Consider the following 12,729-nt stretch of genomic DNA (forward strand, 5'->3'; position numbering starts at 1 on the left):
AATTTTACCAGGCAATTTGTCTGGAACTTCAGTGAGCTTTATCTTATTTCATGTCTTGTGTTTCTTCTGTTCTAAGCTTACCACAAGACATTAGACAACAGTTAAACCTAAGCAAATGATCCAACTTCTACGCTGTTTCTGAACACATTTGTTTAATTAGCATTCCTAAAAAGTCTTCATAAGGTTTTTAAATGTAAACTTGTTCAAGGTCAGGGAGTCAAAAGGTCAACATCACCAAGCAACTATTTTTAGGGACGTTACAATGGCATCCTCTTCTCTCATGGTGGATTTACTTTAACTACTGTCTAGGACAGTGTTTCTCAATCAGGGATCTGTGGAACCCTGGGGTTTCTCAAGAGGTTGTTAGGGGTTGCTTGAGGAATAATCAATTACCTTTCAAGGTAATGTAAGAAGCATTCTTCCCAATGACCACCATGTTAATGTGCTGTGAGCTGTGGGTATAGTAATTATAGCAGGGCTTCCCCAAAGACCTGATAGGTATTTCATCAGGTTCATCTATTAAGGTTCCCCCATTAAGGTAAATGAAGGCTGCTGTAAAAGTATGGCAGGTAAACCGTAATAGAATTATTTGCCTATCCTGTTTGGTAAAATTGTTTACTAATGTGCAGAAGTAAAATTTGCAAATTTCCCTGCAGTATATGTAAAGTGAAAATGTTGAGTTTAGAGAGAGCAGTGCATAAACAAATGCCCGTAAATCCCGTGTAAACTTAAGCAATAATGTAAAGCAGAGTGGGACAAAATTCCTCCACAGTGTTGTGAGGAACTGATAAGGTCATACAGAAAACAATTGCTTCAAATTATTTCTGCTGAAGGTGGTTCTCCAAGCTACTGAATTATGGGGTGTGCTTTGTTTTTCACACATGGATTCTCAATTTGTGGCTTAATTTTTGTTAAATAAATAAAGATACAGTGAAATGTGTTATACATCTTTTTGATTTACACCTGAGGTTGGAGTTAAATTATTTTAGAAATTGCAAAAAAACAGATTCATTTTTTATTATGTCCTGATAAAACTTATAAAAACAGAAACTTTCTTTTTCTCATACATATGAGCGTGTGTAACTAATGTTTGGGAAAAATTAACATTTTAACATGTGCGCAAAAAATAGGGAAATATTCTAACATACATATTACCAGGCTCTAGAAAATGTCAATGAAGTAATGCGTTCAAACCTGTTGACACTCCTGACATATCTTCACTGCCACTATGAAGCCTCTTAGTCGGTCATGTCCTTTTGCACAGTTAAAACACCAATCAGAGTCAGTTTATCTTTGGGACACATAATATATGATCTAGCCATAGGAATGAATGATGATTTTGTGCAAAGCTGTCCAGCCACTAGATTTGGAGTGTCTGAATATCTGGGTACATCAGACAAGTATTACACTTTGGGAGTGAATGGAAGGGGTTGGTTAAAGGATAACTCTTTACTAAAAGTACAGCCCTTTAACAAGTTATTTTGTATACAAAACATTTACTGTACAGAAAAAAATGGATAAAGACAATATTTACCTATAGATGGGGGAGGCGAACGTCGATTTCCGATGTCTCCCTGGTTACCACCAGACCTCCTGGGAAAAAAAAAGCCATTACTTGGGAATATGGATCACCTAACAGCAAAGCCAAGCCTTTCTGGCCCTACAGAAATGTTTTATTAGCATGTAGCATGCAAAAAAAAGCCAAGGTCAGATTTAGACACCCTAGGGATTTGGGCCTGCATTGATTACCCCCTATACTATCATGTGATTAGATCTCAAGACTCAATGTATCAATACTTTATCTTACCTTGCTTTCTGCTCTTGTTTCAGTCGAATGGCCTCTAGCCTCTGAGGGCTCGGAATAAAGACGATGTCTCCCCCTTCTTTCACTAGCCTCCCGATCCACCAGTCATTGTTGTATTTCTGTGAAACCAGTTGAAATTATGTACTAAGCAGACATGAAAAAAAAACTAATACAGATGTGTAAAAAGATTTTTTTTCTTTTTAATAGGTCAAACCAAAATGCTAATTTTGGATAAAAGGGGGAACTAAGGGACTTTAAAAGCAATCAGTTTGTATATCCGAGTTAATTTCCATAAGGTTGAGATAACTGTACATCACAATAATAAATTTTTTAAAAACAATTCTTTAATATAACATTATAAACAAGTCAGTACAAAAAAGCCATGCAAATCACACATGCATGAAACATCCTCAACGCGTTTCGTAGATCTGGTCCACTTCCTCAGGAGGAATGGTATTTCCCGCAGTAGGCTTCCGAAAAAGATTAGAGAACAATGAAAGCTCGGGATTAATCCAAATTTCAATATCAAGAAAAGGTAAACACATATTACTACCCTGGTAAGTGAATTTGAGATTGAAAGAGTTATGACCTAATTGTTCAATAAAGTCCAACAGACACTCTATGGTACCTGTCCTGTCGACTTTGTCGATATACCTTCGCCAAAGAATGATATGGCGAAGGTAGATCGATAAGGCATCACTGGAAAAAAGTTCTTTTTCCCATCCCCCAAGGTAAAAGTTGGAATAAGTGGGGCACATCAGGTCCCCATAGCCACTCCCTGCACCTGGAGGAAGGTACAATTGTGAAAGGTAAAAACTTTTGCTAAGTATATGTCTCAACAAAACAAACACAAAAAAATGTTGTCCTATTAAATCATTACTTCTTTCTTCAAGAAACAAATTAACTATTTTTAATGTCTTCTCATGGGGAATGCTGGAATATAGTGATTCTATGTCAATTCCCACTAATATTGTTCGTTCAGGTACTGTTAGGCCATCTATGACCTTCAATAATTCAGGTGTATCCTTCAAAAAAAGGGGCAAACTATAAACAAATGGTCTCAAAATCTTATCGACATAGTGGCCTGCATTCATTGAAATACTGTCTATTCCAGAGATTTTGGTCGACCAGGTGGATTGCTCAATCTCGGGTGTCTGTATTTAAGAAATTTTAGGTAGGTTTGTCGATAATTTCTTCTGAGAATGCCTGTGAGATGGTATAGTAAAACTCCAAATTAAAATTTTCCACTATATTTAAAGTAATTTGGGAATATCAGTTCTTATTATTCAAAATTTCCCAACACATTGTTAGGAAATGCTCATCTGTCTGGCAACTCCATGCTCTGCACAGTCATAGTAATAAACACTATTTGCTTAGTCCAGCAATGTCATTTGCAGCAGCTAGGAGAACTAAGATAGCAGCAGCCTGACCAGGGCCTTACACATGCTTTTTTACTAGCACACATCCATACCACCACATTACCGCCTTTATCTGATGTGTTAATTTTTTTCTGTATATTGACATTTTTGTATCTTTGTAATTGATTACTATGTGTAAAAAATGTATTTTTGTAATAATATTTTTATTTGTAGAATTAATTCCTCCTGAAGTGGACCAGATCCACGAAACGGGTTGGGGATGTTTTTATGCATATGTGATTTGCAAGGCTTTTTTTGTACTGACTTGTTTTTGTCATTTAAAAAAGTTATTGATAACATGTACAGTTATCTCAACCTTATGGAAATGTACTCAGTTATGCTAACTGATTGCCTTTAGTCCCTTAGTTCCCCTTTTTTCTCCAAGATTTGCTTAATCTCCGGGATGTGGCAAAGTTAAAATATTCAAAATTTATTGTGGGATATCCTGTGCGTGTTTTTTACATCGGATGTCAAATCATAATTCTCTCTTTACTGGTAAATTGATGAGGCCAGACCAAATTGGACCACTGGTAATAGTACAAAAGAATCCCAATAGGACAACATACAGTAGGGCCACCCTCTGGCAGTTACAGCACGATGTTCCTACAGCTGGTGTGGATAAGTCTTTAACATTAATTGTAGACAGGGCTGCCCCATTTCCTGCTACTCTTTGACCTAGCTATTGAACCACTGGCAATAGCTATTCAGGCAAATCCTGATATTCAAGGAATACTGTGCTGTTCAAAGAAGTCCAAATGTGTTCTGCTTGTGGACAACATCCTCATTTATATGTCGTCTCCTTTTACTACACAGCCAAATTTTATTTGGGTTGTTCACTCTTTTGCCTCCCTGTCGGGCCTACAGGTTACTAAAAGCAAATTCTTCTCTCTTGATAATGACCTTCCCACAAACCTGGTGGCCATTTATGAAATTTTTACAATTTTACCTGTGCTCGAAGACTATTCTGTATTTAGCGTACCTCCACAATATCATTCCTATGTTCAGCTAACTACCATCCATTGTTCTGCCAGATATTCGCAGATTTGAATCAATGATCAGTCTCCCTTCCACCATGGATGGGTTGGGAGGATAGCAGCTATCAAAATGACTATCTTACTCAGATTACCAGATTCTCTGTTCTGCACTCTGTCAATAAGGGTCCCACTAAAGGACCAGAGATCTCAGTAAAACAAGGACCTTGAGGAGAATTCACAAAAGGTCTTCTTTACACAGAGGCTTAGATTAAGGTTGGGGGTGCCTAAATTACTGCTTTATCACAGGGAAAATCAAACAGCTCAATTAGCCCAAGATATGTTATTGGATACTCAACCTCAATAGGTAGAAATCAAAGCCCTCTTCATGTTCCCTGATATCCCTCGAATACTTGATGTGGATTAATTAAAGATCACATCCACCTATATTGTGCTACTTAGTTTCAATATAGAACAGGCATCTCTAGCAAAACTTTTTTACCTTAAGCTTTGGGAAGATGATTTGAGAGTTTCTTGGGAGCTAGATGACTGGAAAAGACTGGCCTATAATCAAACATCTCATTGGAAACTTCTCCAATGAAATCAAATCATAAAACGATGATAAGGTGGTATTTAGTCCAAGTGGATATTTAAACCTTATCTATAGATAATCCTTCTCTGCTTTTTTGAGTTATTATTCAAGTCCCCAGCATGGGCCCTATTTAGGTATATAGACAAGAACTCTGGTCCAAACTAAACTGGATAATGACAAATGACTGCCTATTCTTATTAATTTTCTCAAGGTTTTTGACAATACATGGACCTCATGGCTTATTTACTGTCGCTAAACATGAGTTACAACAAGATGGAAGTAAGCCCACTACATACACATTCTCACCTCTTTGATATGTAGAAAATCTTTGGCTTCAAAATTGATAGCAGCTCCCTGGACTGGGCATTCTTCATCCAATGCTCCACAGTAACTGACATTGGTTCTAACAGCAAATGCAACTGGCTTGAGCTGAAGGAAGAGAAAAGTCCAAAGTATCAAAGCATAAATAGTGAGAACTTTTTGTAATACAGACACCATTGAGATTTACACTTTCAAAATCCAAGATAAGGGTGAAAGATGAGTGGCTAATTTACATTGAAGGGATGGATTAATGTTAGATGAAAGGATGAATGAAGAGAAGAATTGTAGGAAGGAGAGAGTTATATGTGTATACAGTACAATTATTTCCTTCTGTCTTTTCCTTGTCGTTGGATAATATTGTCAGTTGCCAAAAACTTACAATCATTTACTAGACCCTCTCTTCAGATTTATATCAGAAGAGGCCAATTAAGGTGCGTACACACTTCCAATTTGTATCGTTCCAATCCAACGACGAACGATCGATTGGGCAAAAAATCGTTCGTAAAAAAGTAACCAACGACGCCGACGAACGAGTAAACTCGTTGGAAACGAACGACCGGACCGGTGGATCGGATTGGACGACGATCGTTGAACATCGTTCGTGTGTACGGTCGTTCGTTGATCGTCCATGATCTGAGCATGCGTAATGAACGAACGTTCGTTCACTTTCCTGTCGTGCACATAGTTCCTCTATCGCTTAAACGATCGTATCTATTGTGTGTACAATATCTACGAACGATCGTGTCGTTATCTCTATGTGCAGGATCGGTGCTATACGATCGTTCGTATATATCGTGCAGGATCGTTCGTCGTTCGTTTTCCAACGATAATAATTGGAAGTGTGTACGTAGCTTTAGAAAGGAAAGGCTGATGACGGAGATGTTTAAATGTGCTGGAAAATACACAGAATGCATGTGGTAGTAAGCTTTTACGATGTTTAATTAGGTTCTTAGTCATTCAGAAAACAATCCCTATAACTTATTACCCTATTCTAATGGCAGGACTTGGCAATATTCTGTGTGTCTATGTTTATACATACCAAACCAATTTTTTTAAAGTTTGGTAAGCTAACTAGGTGCAAGATGTGTGACTATGTCTGTCACAGACCCAACACAGGCATGCTGCAAATAAATGTTTTAGAATTACTTATAAATTATAATATCTGTTTCTACGTTCTCAAACTTATAACGTCTCTATACAGGTAGGCACTGGGTTACATAAGACATAGGGACTGTATGTTTGTTCTTAAAAAGAATAGGAAATGAAAGAGTCGGGGTTTGGGGCCATGGTTTTAGAGAACCGTAATTAGGTATTTATGCTTAGATTGATACATAGTTAAAAAACATCACATGAAGATACCCCAGCCCATTACATCCTGGGTTGGAGTTCAACATACTATACATTAAGTCACTAGAGATTTTTTTTTAGATGCACCGTTAAGTGTTTTTACCCGACGTGTTTTGCCAGTATAGGCTTCGCCAGGGGTATGTGGTAATTACTTTCTAGGTCAGTATGATGAATACAATATGGATATAGTAGATATCAATTGGTGTATTACATATTATTGGTAGAAGATTGTATACTTTACATCATAACTAGATTAATGAAATGCACATTTGAAAATTCTATCAGGTAATAGAGATACATTCTTAAATATATTCACATAAAAAATGAAAACATACATATCTATATATCTGTTCATATCTAGAAGTCTTCTGTATGTCGAATGTCCATAACTTGGGGACTACCTGTACTTGTTCCATGTCATCAACTCAAACAGCACTGAAGTCAAAGCATCAGCATTATAGACAAGGAACCAGCCTTCACTAATACCCATTTAAAATGATGCACTATCCATGATGGTGATAGTTACATAACATAGTTACTGATTTAACTGTTTATTATAAATATATCCTTGAAACTGTATGATTCATAAAAAACAAAATTTGTTGGTTTCATACTGCCTCCAATCTCAGGAGATATTAGACACACAAAAATGTGAAGAACTGACCTCATAACTACATGACCAACATATAAGAAATGTCAACAACAAGTTCTGTAAGGCCTGATACGCACAAGCAGATCTGATGCCAATTTTGCTTTTGACCAACTGATTTGAGCAATTTTCCAATCAGTAATTAAATCAGTTGGAAGTTCCATACACTTTCCACCTGTGTACAATATTCTGCCCTAGAGTTTTTTTCTTTTTACCTGACAGAATGCGATTACAAATTGATTTCTTGTACACACTACACAAAACATTTAGTTTTGATCAAAATTTACCAATATTCCTGATTTCAAAATTCATCAAGAAAAAAATATGCGGGTTACAATCAGATGAAAGTATATTTTATTTCAGAGCCATTCGTTTTATTAGATCAGAAGTCAATTGAAAGTAAACAGACTGCTTTTGTATACCAGTTCTTAACATTTTCACACAGTGTTAAAGCAGCAGAAAGTAAATGCATTCAGGCTCTTTAGACTAGAAAAGGCCTTACATATTATACTATTAGAATGTCATTTTACAGGCAAGGTCAACTGAAAGCATCTGGTTTTCAAATCAGTCCAATGCAAATATGGAATCAGTGTATATAGCTAAATCATTTCATTGTCATTAATGAATTACTATAGTAAAATGTCAAAAGAACTAATTCAGCACAGCTTGATTGTCTGTATGGATGCTGGATTACTAACCCAATTAAAGCAGCTCAAACAGAAAATATCTTAACTATTATCTAGACCTTCCCTTCTCAGTTTACTCCAGGGAGGTCCTATGGCTACCCTGAGTTACATCTTATACATTGGTACATACTAAAATGATAAATCTCAAGACTTCTCCTCTATAATAATGACCTTGCAGAGCTCTTTAGGTGAATTAACTACCATTGTGAGAAGAACTATATAGATCTTAAATCTTACTAGAACAATTTATTTTTATTCATCCACATGACATGAAATTCAAGATTTCCTTGATCATTATACAATCTCAGGTTATTCCCAGGGGTAATATTGGTCTATAGACTAACGTCATGTAGATCGAATTGCCTATGGCACTGCTCAAAATTACAATGTACAGGCTAAATATAACCTAAAACCACATGACAGATACAGAGTGTGCATTGAGACATCTTGCTGATTCAGCACAGATACATCTCAGCAGGTTCATCTTGAATACTTCAGTCTCAATGAAACATTCCTTAAAAAAAAACAGAAACCATCTGCACCAACTGACTTCCCAGTAGTGTTGTCCTAGGACCAATCCTCGAGTGGTCAGATAGAAACTAACCTCAGGTGAACTCACGGCCAAAGCAACCAAAAATAAATGACATCAAGCTACAAAAATACAGCACCCATCATTTATGGCTAAATGATGGACTCGTGACTCCCAAAAGCAGTCAATTGCTGTAAAGTTTTATAATTTAGTATATATGAAAATTCCAAGGTTGCTGGGAGTGTGTATACCTCCTGTTTTCATTGTAAAACAATCTAAGCCTTTTTATTAAAATCCTAAAGCGTAAAAGTTAGCCCAATCCTATGAAAATAAAGAAAATATATAGTTTACAATTGCTGCTTATGTCTGTACAGGTATCTCTGGCTTTATTATTGTAAATCTCCTCTTTGAAAAACACATGCAACAAGCATGAACTCCAGACATGCAAACTTAAATATGGGTTAAGGACTTCTAAATGATTAGATTAGTGTGACAGCCATGTAGCTACAAGTAAAGATTAGACATGGAAGCCTTTATACTGTAATTCTCTTAGTATTAGTTACTGAAGTTTTTAACTGATCAGTTAGCACTAAAAGTTGGCAGTATTGGCAGCAAACCTGTTGTTATGTCCTGCATATGCAAATTACCGTATTTTTCGCCGTATAAGACGCTCCGGAATATAAGACGCACCCAATTTTAAAGGAGGAAAATCTAGAAAAAATATTGAATGATTATTCCTCTTCTGATCACTCATGTGCAATTCATTCCGGTATTCCCCTTCTGATCACTCATGTGCCATTCAAATTCCCTTTCTGATTACTCTGTGCCTTTCAAATTCCCTTTCTGATCACTCTGTGTCATTCAAATTCCCCTTCTGATCACTCTGTGCTTTTTTTCCCACTGTACGGCAGTTAGGACAGGGAACAGCAGGTGGCGCTGTGCCGGCTTCTTTTGCTCTGTACTACAGACAGGAGAAGACACGATGCTGCCAGAGAGGAGAGAAGACACACGCTGCATGCAGCCAGCGAGGAGAAGAGACACACGCAGGATCGGGTATCGGGTGAGTATTTTATTTTAATTATTTTATAACACATTTGTCGTATAGGACGCACTAACTTTACCCCCCCAGTTTTGGGGAAGAAAAAGTGCGTCTTATACGGCAAAAAATACGGTACTGTTTTAAAAAGTAGTTATATTCAAAACCCCTTTTCGTAGTCTTTCGTAGTGAATGGAAGGATTCGACCCCGTCAAGGTTTTATTGTTGTCTGTGCCCCAAATAGATAAATTTACCCTCTCTATTATTCCTGGTAATGATTGTTAATGAGGCAGAAAGTGACTGGAAAAACAAAATTACAGTTTTTATAGGAAAAAGAAATTGGGACAGGTTTTATGGTGACAGTTTTCTAAAGCTATGTACACATGTCAGATTACTGTACCTAGAAACAATCTTTTGTGATAGTTTCCACTGACGAACTGATGAACAAACAAGCGCTGTACACAAAGCCCCATTCTGCTCAATGAAGCTGACGAGTCACGGTGGATTGATGAATGATATTAAGCAAAGTGTACATGGAGACAGGTCATCATAGAGACATGGTCATCATACATTATGGTTTGCCACCAAGTCTTTCATTGCAGAACTTGACAATATAAAACTTTCCTGTATTTTCATACCCTGGCTCTCTCGAGCTGTTCCTGAGCCTGCCTCTCCACCTCGCGGCGGGCAGCCTCACGGTCCTCCTCCAGTGACACGTCGGAGTCTAACGATGGACGACTTGTGTAGGAATCAGCGGAACCCTGAAAAAGAAGAAACCAGGTCACTCATATGTTGCTGTGCTGTTATGAATTCTGACACTATAAGTTTATAGATCATGATTATATATATATATATATATACACACACAGAAACATATAAACACACATACAACAATACAAACAAGTTGTGTAATACAGTGCAGCAAAATATACGCTATTGTTAATTTCATACCCAAAGATCTGACTGTTTTGTGTTCCATCACTGTATATTTTTAATATATGCCTAAGTTTTTTTTTGCCTTGTAAAAAAGATATTAAAACAAGCACTATGCAAAAGGAACATTGCCTACAAAAATTTGGAACATATTTAGCCATTCTTGCATTCACTTCTTAAAACTCAATACAAAGATCTTAAGAAACCCATTGGCATGGGATGACATTCACACGATCAATTGTTTGTGACAGTTTCAGCTCAGTGGAACCTGTGCGTGAATGCTGCACACCCTCACCGGAGAGAAACAATTAATTAGGCAGATACAGGTACAAAACATTCCGTGGTTCTATATAGCTTTGACATGACTGCCCTAGCAGCATGCACCATTTCTCCTTCTCCCTCTACCAACAAACAGGATACATCACCAATCAAACAAACAGTCAGGCTTGGCCTGGCAGCCTAATGTGGCACATCCTGATTTGGGATGTCTAGGGCCAGTATACCATAGGCAATGAATCATGGATATTCTGGAAGATTTGTGTGGCCTTATCATGTAGTGTTCAGTTAGTTGTATAGAACACGTTGGTTATATATGCGCAACAAACAATATGTTGGTAGTATACAGTATATTTTTAGCTCATATACAAAAAGTATTGATAACAAATATATTTAAATCTAAAAAAATCATGGCCAATTGCCAGCAATAAAAATCAATGGCATTTGATGAATATAAAGTAGGAAAACAGTTTTGTCAGAAAGTAAACCAGCATGCAGTAATACCTATTGTTAGAGAATATGAAGCCACTAAAAGACTAATATTATAAAATACTTTCAGTAAAAAAATGTTGACATGGGAAGGATATTTTTATAATGTAATATTTAACCTTTAATAACGTTATCAGAATTAAACTACAGTATATCAGGTCCCATGTGGTGATAACTGCAGAAATGAGAAACAAATCACCCCATTTATACCTTTTCAATTTATTCCATATTCGGAAAGTAGATTAGGCTGTATAAAAACACTAGTTCTGCAGATACAAAAGCACTCTGTCACAATTTTTTAATCAGACAGTGAAAAGTTCAGTAACCCAACAACCTATGGGATTTCAGACTACATCGGTGAGATATGGCAGGTAGCCCTTTCTCAGGTATAAAGATCTGTAATCTTTAGGCTGGTGCTTTCTACAAAGGTTAGCAGGATAGATTGTAAGCTCTTCGTGGCAGGCTCCTCTCCTGTTTTAAGCCAGTGGGTGTCCCCTTTCATTTTTTTTTTAATTCTTTATTTTTTATTCTGTGACATTTTATTGTTTGTGTAAAATTTTACTCTGGAGTATTTACTCTAGGAATTTACTGTAGAGTATTTATGTGCAAGGGGGTGCTAATATCTGTTCCTTAAGAAACTACACCTACATTGGAATTACTGCTTTAATGCTCCATGTGATTGAACTTCTTTCCTGCTATTCATACCGTGCAAGTCAGTAGGCCTGTTAAGAATCACAAACACTATCTGTAGCTGTCCTGTATTGTAAAATATTTTATTTCCTATAGTTCTAATTGTAGAAAGATTTATATACGCCACCTGGAGAACCTGCATATTTTTTATGATCTCCAACCTTGAAATTACTTAACAGCAATGCAAATAAAGCACAATTCCACTTTAATATGATATCACCTTTACAAAAACTTTTTGCTTTCATTAGTATGAAGCGTTTAGCAAGGCATTTGGATACTGATGATGATCAAATGCCAGTTTCTAAAGATTATATATTGATGACTCTATATTCAAGAACACCTTTGCTATTACAGATCCCATCTGTTGCCTTGTTACTGCTGTTTATTGGAAGTCAAGCCTTACAATGTCATTTAGCACAAAATGAAAGCTCCATTATGGAACACCAGGTCACTGAGATGACGGGGAGGCATTTTACAGATTAGCAGACAACACTTAGATTCGGCCGAAGATACAGGCCACGCTACTGTCAAGTGTATTGATTCCTGCCATACATAGTAAGCACATAACCATAAGCAAAACCATTACAGCAACCATTACACTTATTTTCTGCTAAACTCTGGTTTCATTTAAAATCTTTCACTAATACTCTTACCTGTCTTTTAATGAGATCAGCTAATATGAATGTAAGTAAAATGGAATGTAATGGAAATTTACCATACTATGGGCCAGATTTAGGTAGACAAAAAATGATTGATTTGCTGATGTTGATGAAATACAATAAAACACAGACCCTATGCAGTATACCAATCAAGTCATTGTTGCATGTTGAAAGCTAAATGATGTTAGGAAAAGTGTCCACAGACCAAGTAATCCTACAAGTTACAAACTTTCACTCATTGAGTGACAACACTCCCCAAGTGTACTGTATCTAAAAAAGAAGCAGCACTGCTATCCTAGGACGGGGAGCCTGATTCATCAATCCAAATC

The 12,729-nt window shown here is 36.7% G+C and overlaps 1 protein-coding gene across 1 annotated transcript in view; it reads right to left on the reverse strand.

Annotated features, from left to right (window-relative positions):
* The window catches only part of CACNB3 (calcium voltage-gated channel auxiliary subunit beta 3), a 116,837-nt gene that overhangs the window by 19,249 nt on the left and 84,859 nt on the right, over nucleotides 1–12,729 (reverse strand). Inside the window, exons 3-6 of the mRNA XM_072399597.1 lie at nucleotides 9,992–10,114; nucleotides 5,092–5,214; nucleotides 1,808–1,923; nucleotides 1,501–1,593 (exon numbers count right to left, since the gene is read on the reverse strand). Of these exons, the coding sequence (XP_072255698.1) occupies nucleotides 1,501–1,593; nucleotides 1,808–1,923; nucleotides 5,092–5,214; nucleotides 9,992–10,114 (455 nt within the window). The remainder of the gene's footprint in view (nucleotides 1–1,500; nucleotides 1,594–1,807; nucleotides 1,924–5,091; nucleotides 5,215–9,991; nucleotides 10,115–12,729) is intronic.

The sequence above is a fragment of the Pyxicephalus adspersus genome, chromosome 1 (genome assembly GCF_032062135.1).
Source record: "Pyxicephalus adspersus chromosome 1, UCB_Pads_2.0, whole genome shotgun sequence".
NCBI classification, from domain to species: Eukaryota; Metazoa; Chordata; class Amphibia; order Anura; family Pyxicephalidae; genus Pyxicephalus; species Pyxicephalus adspersus.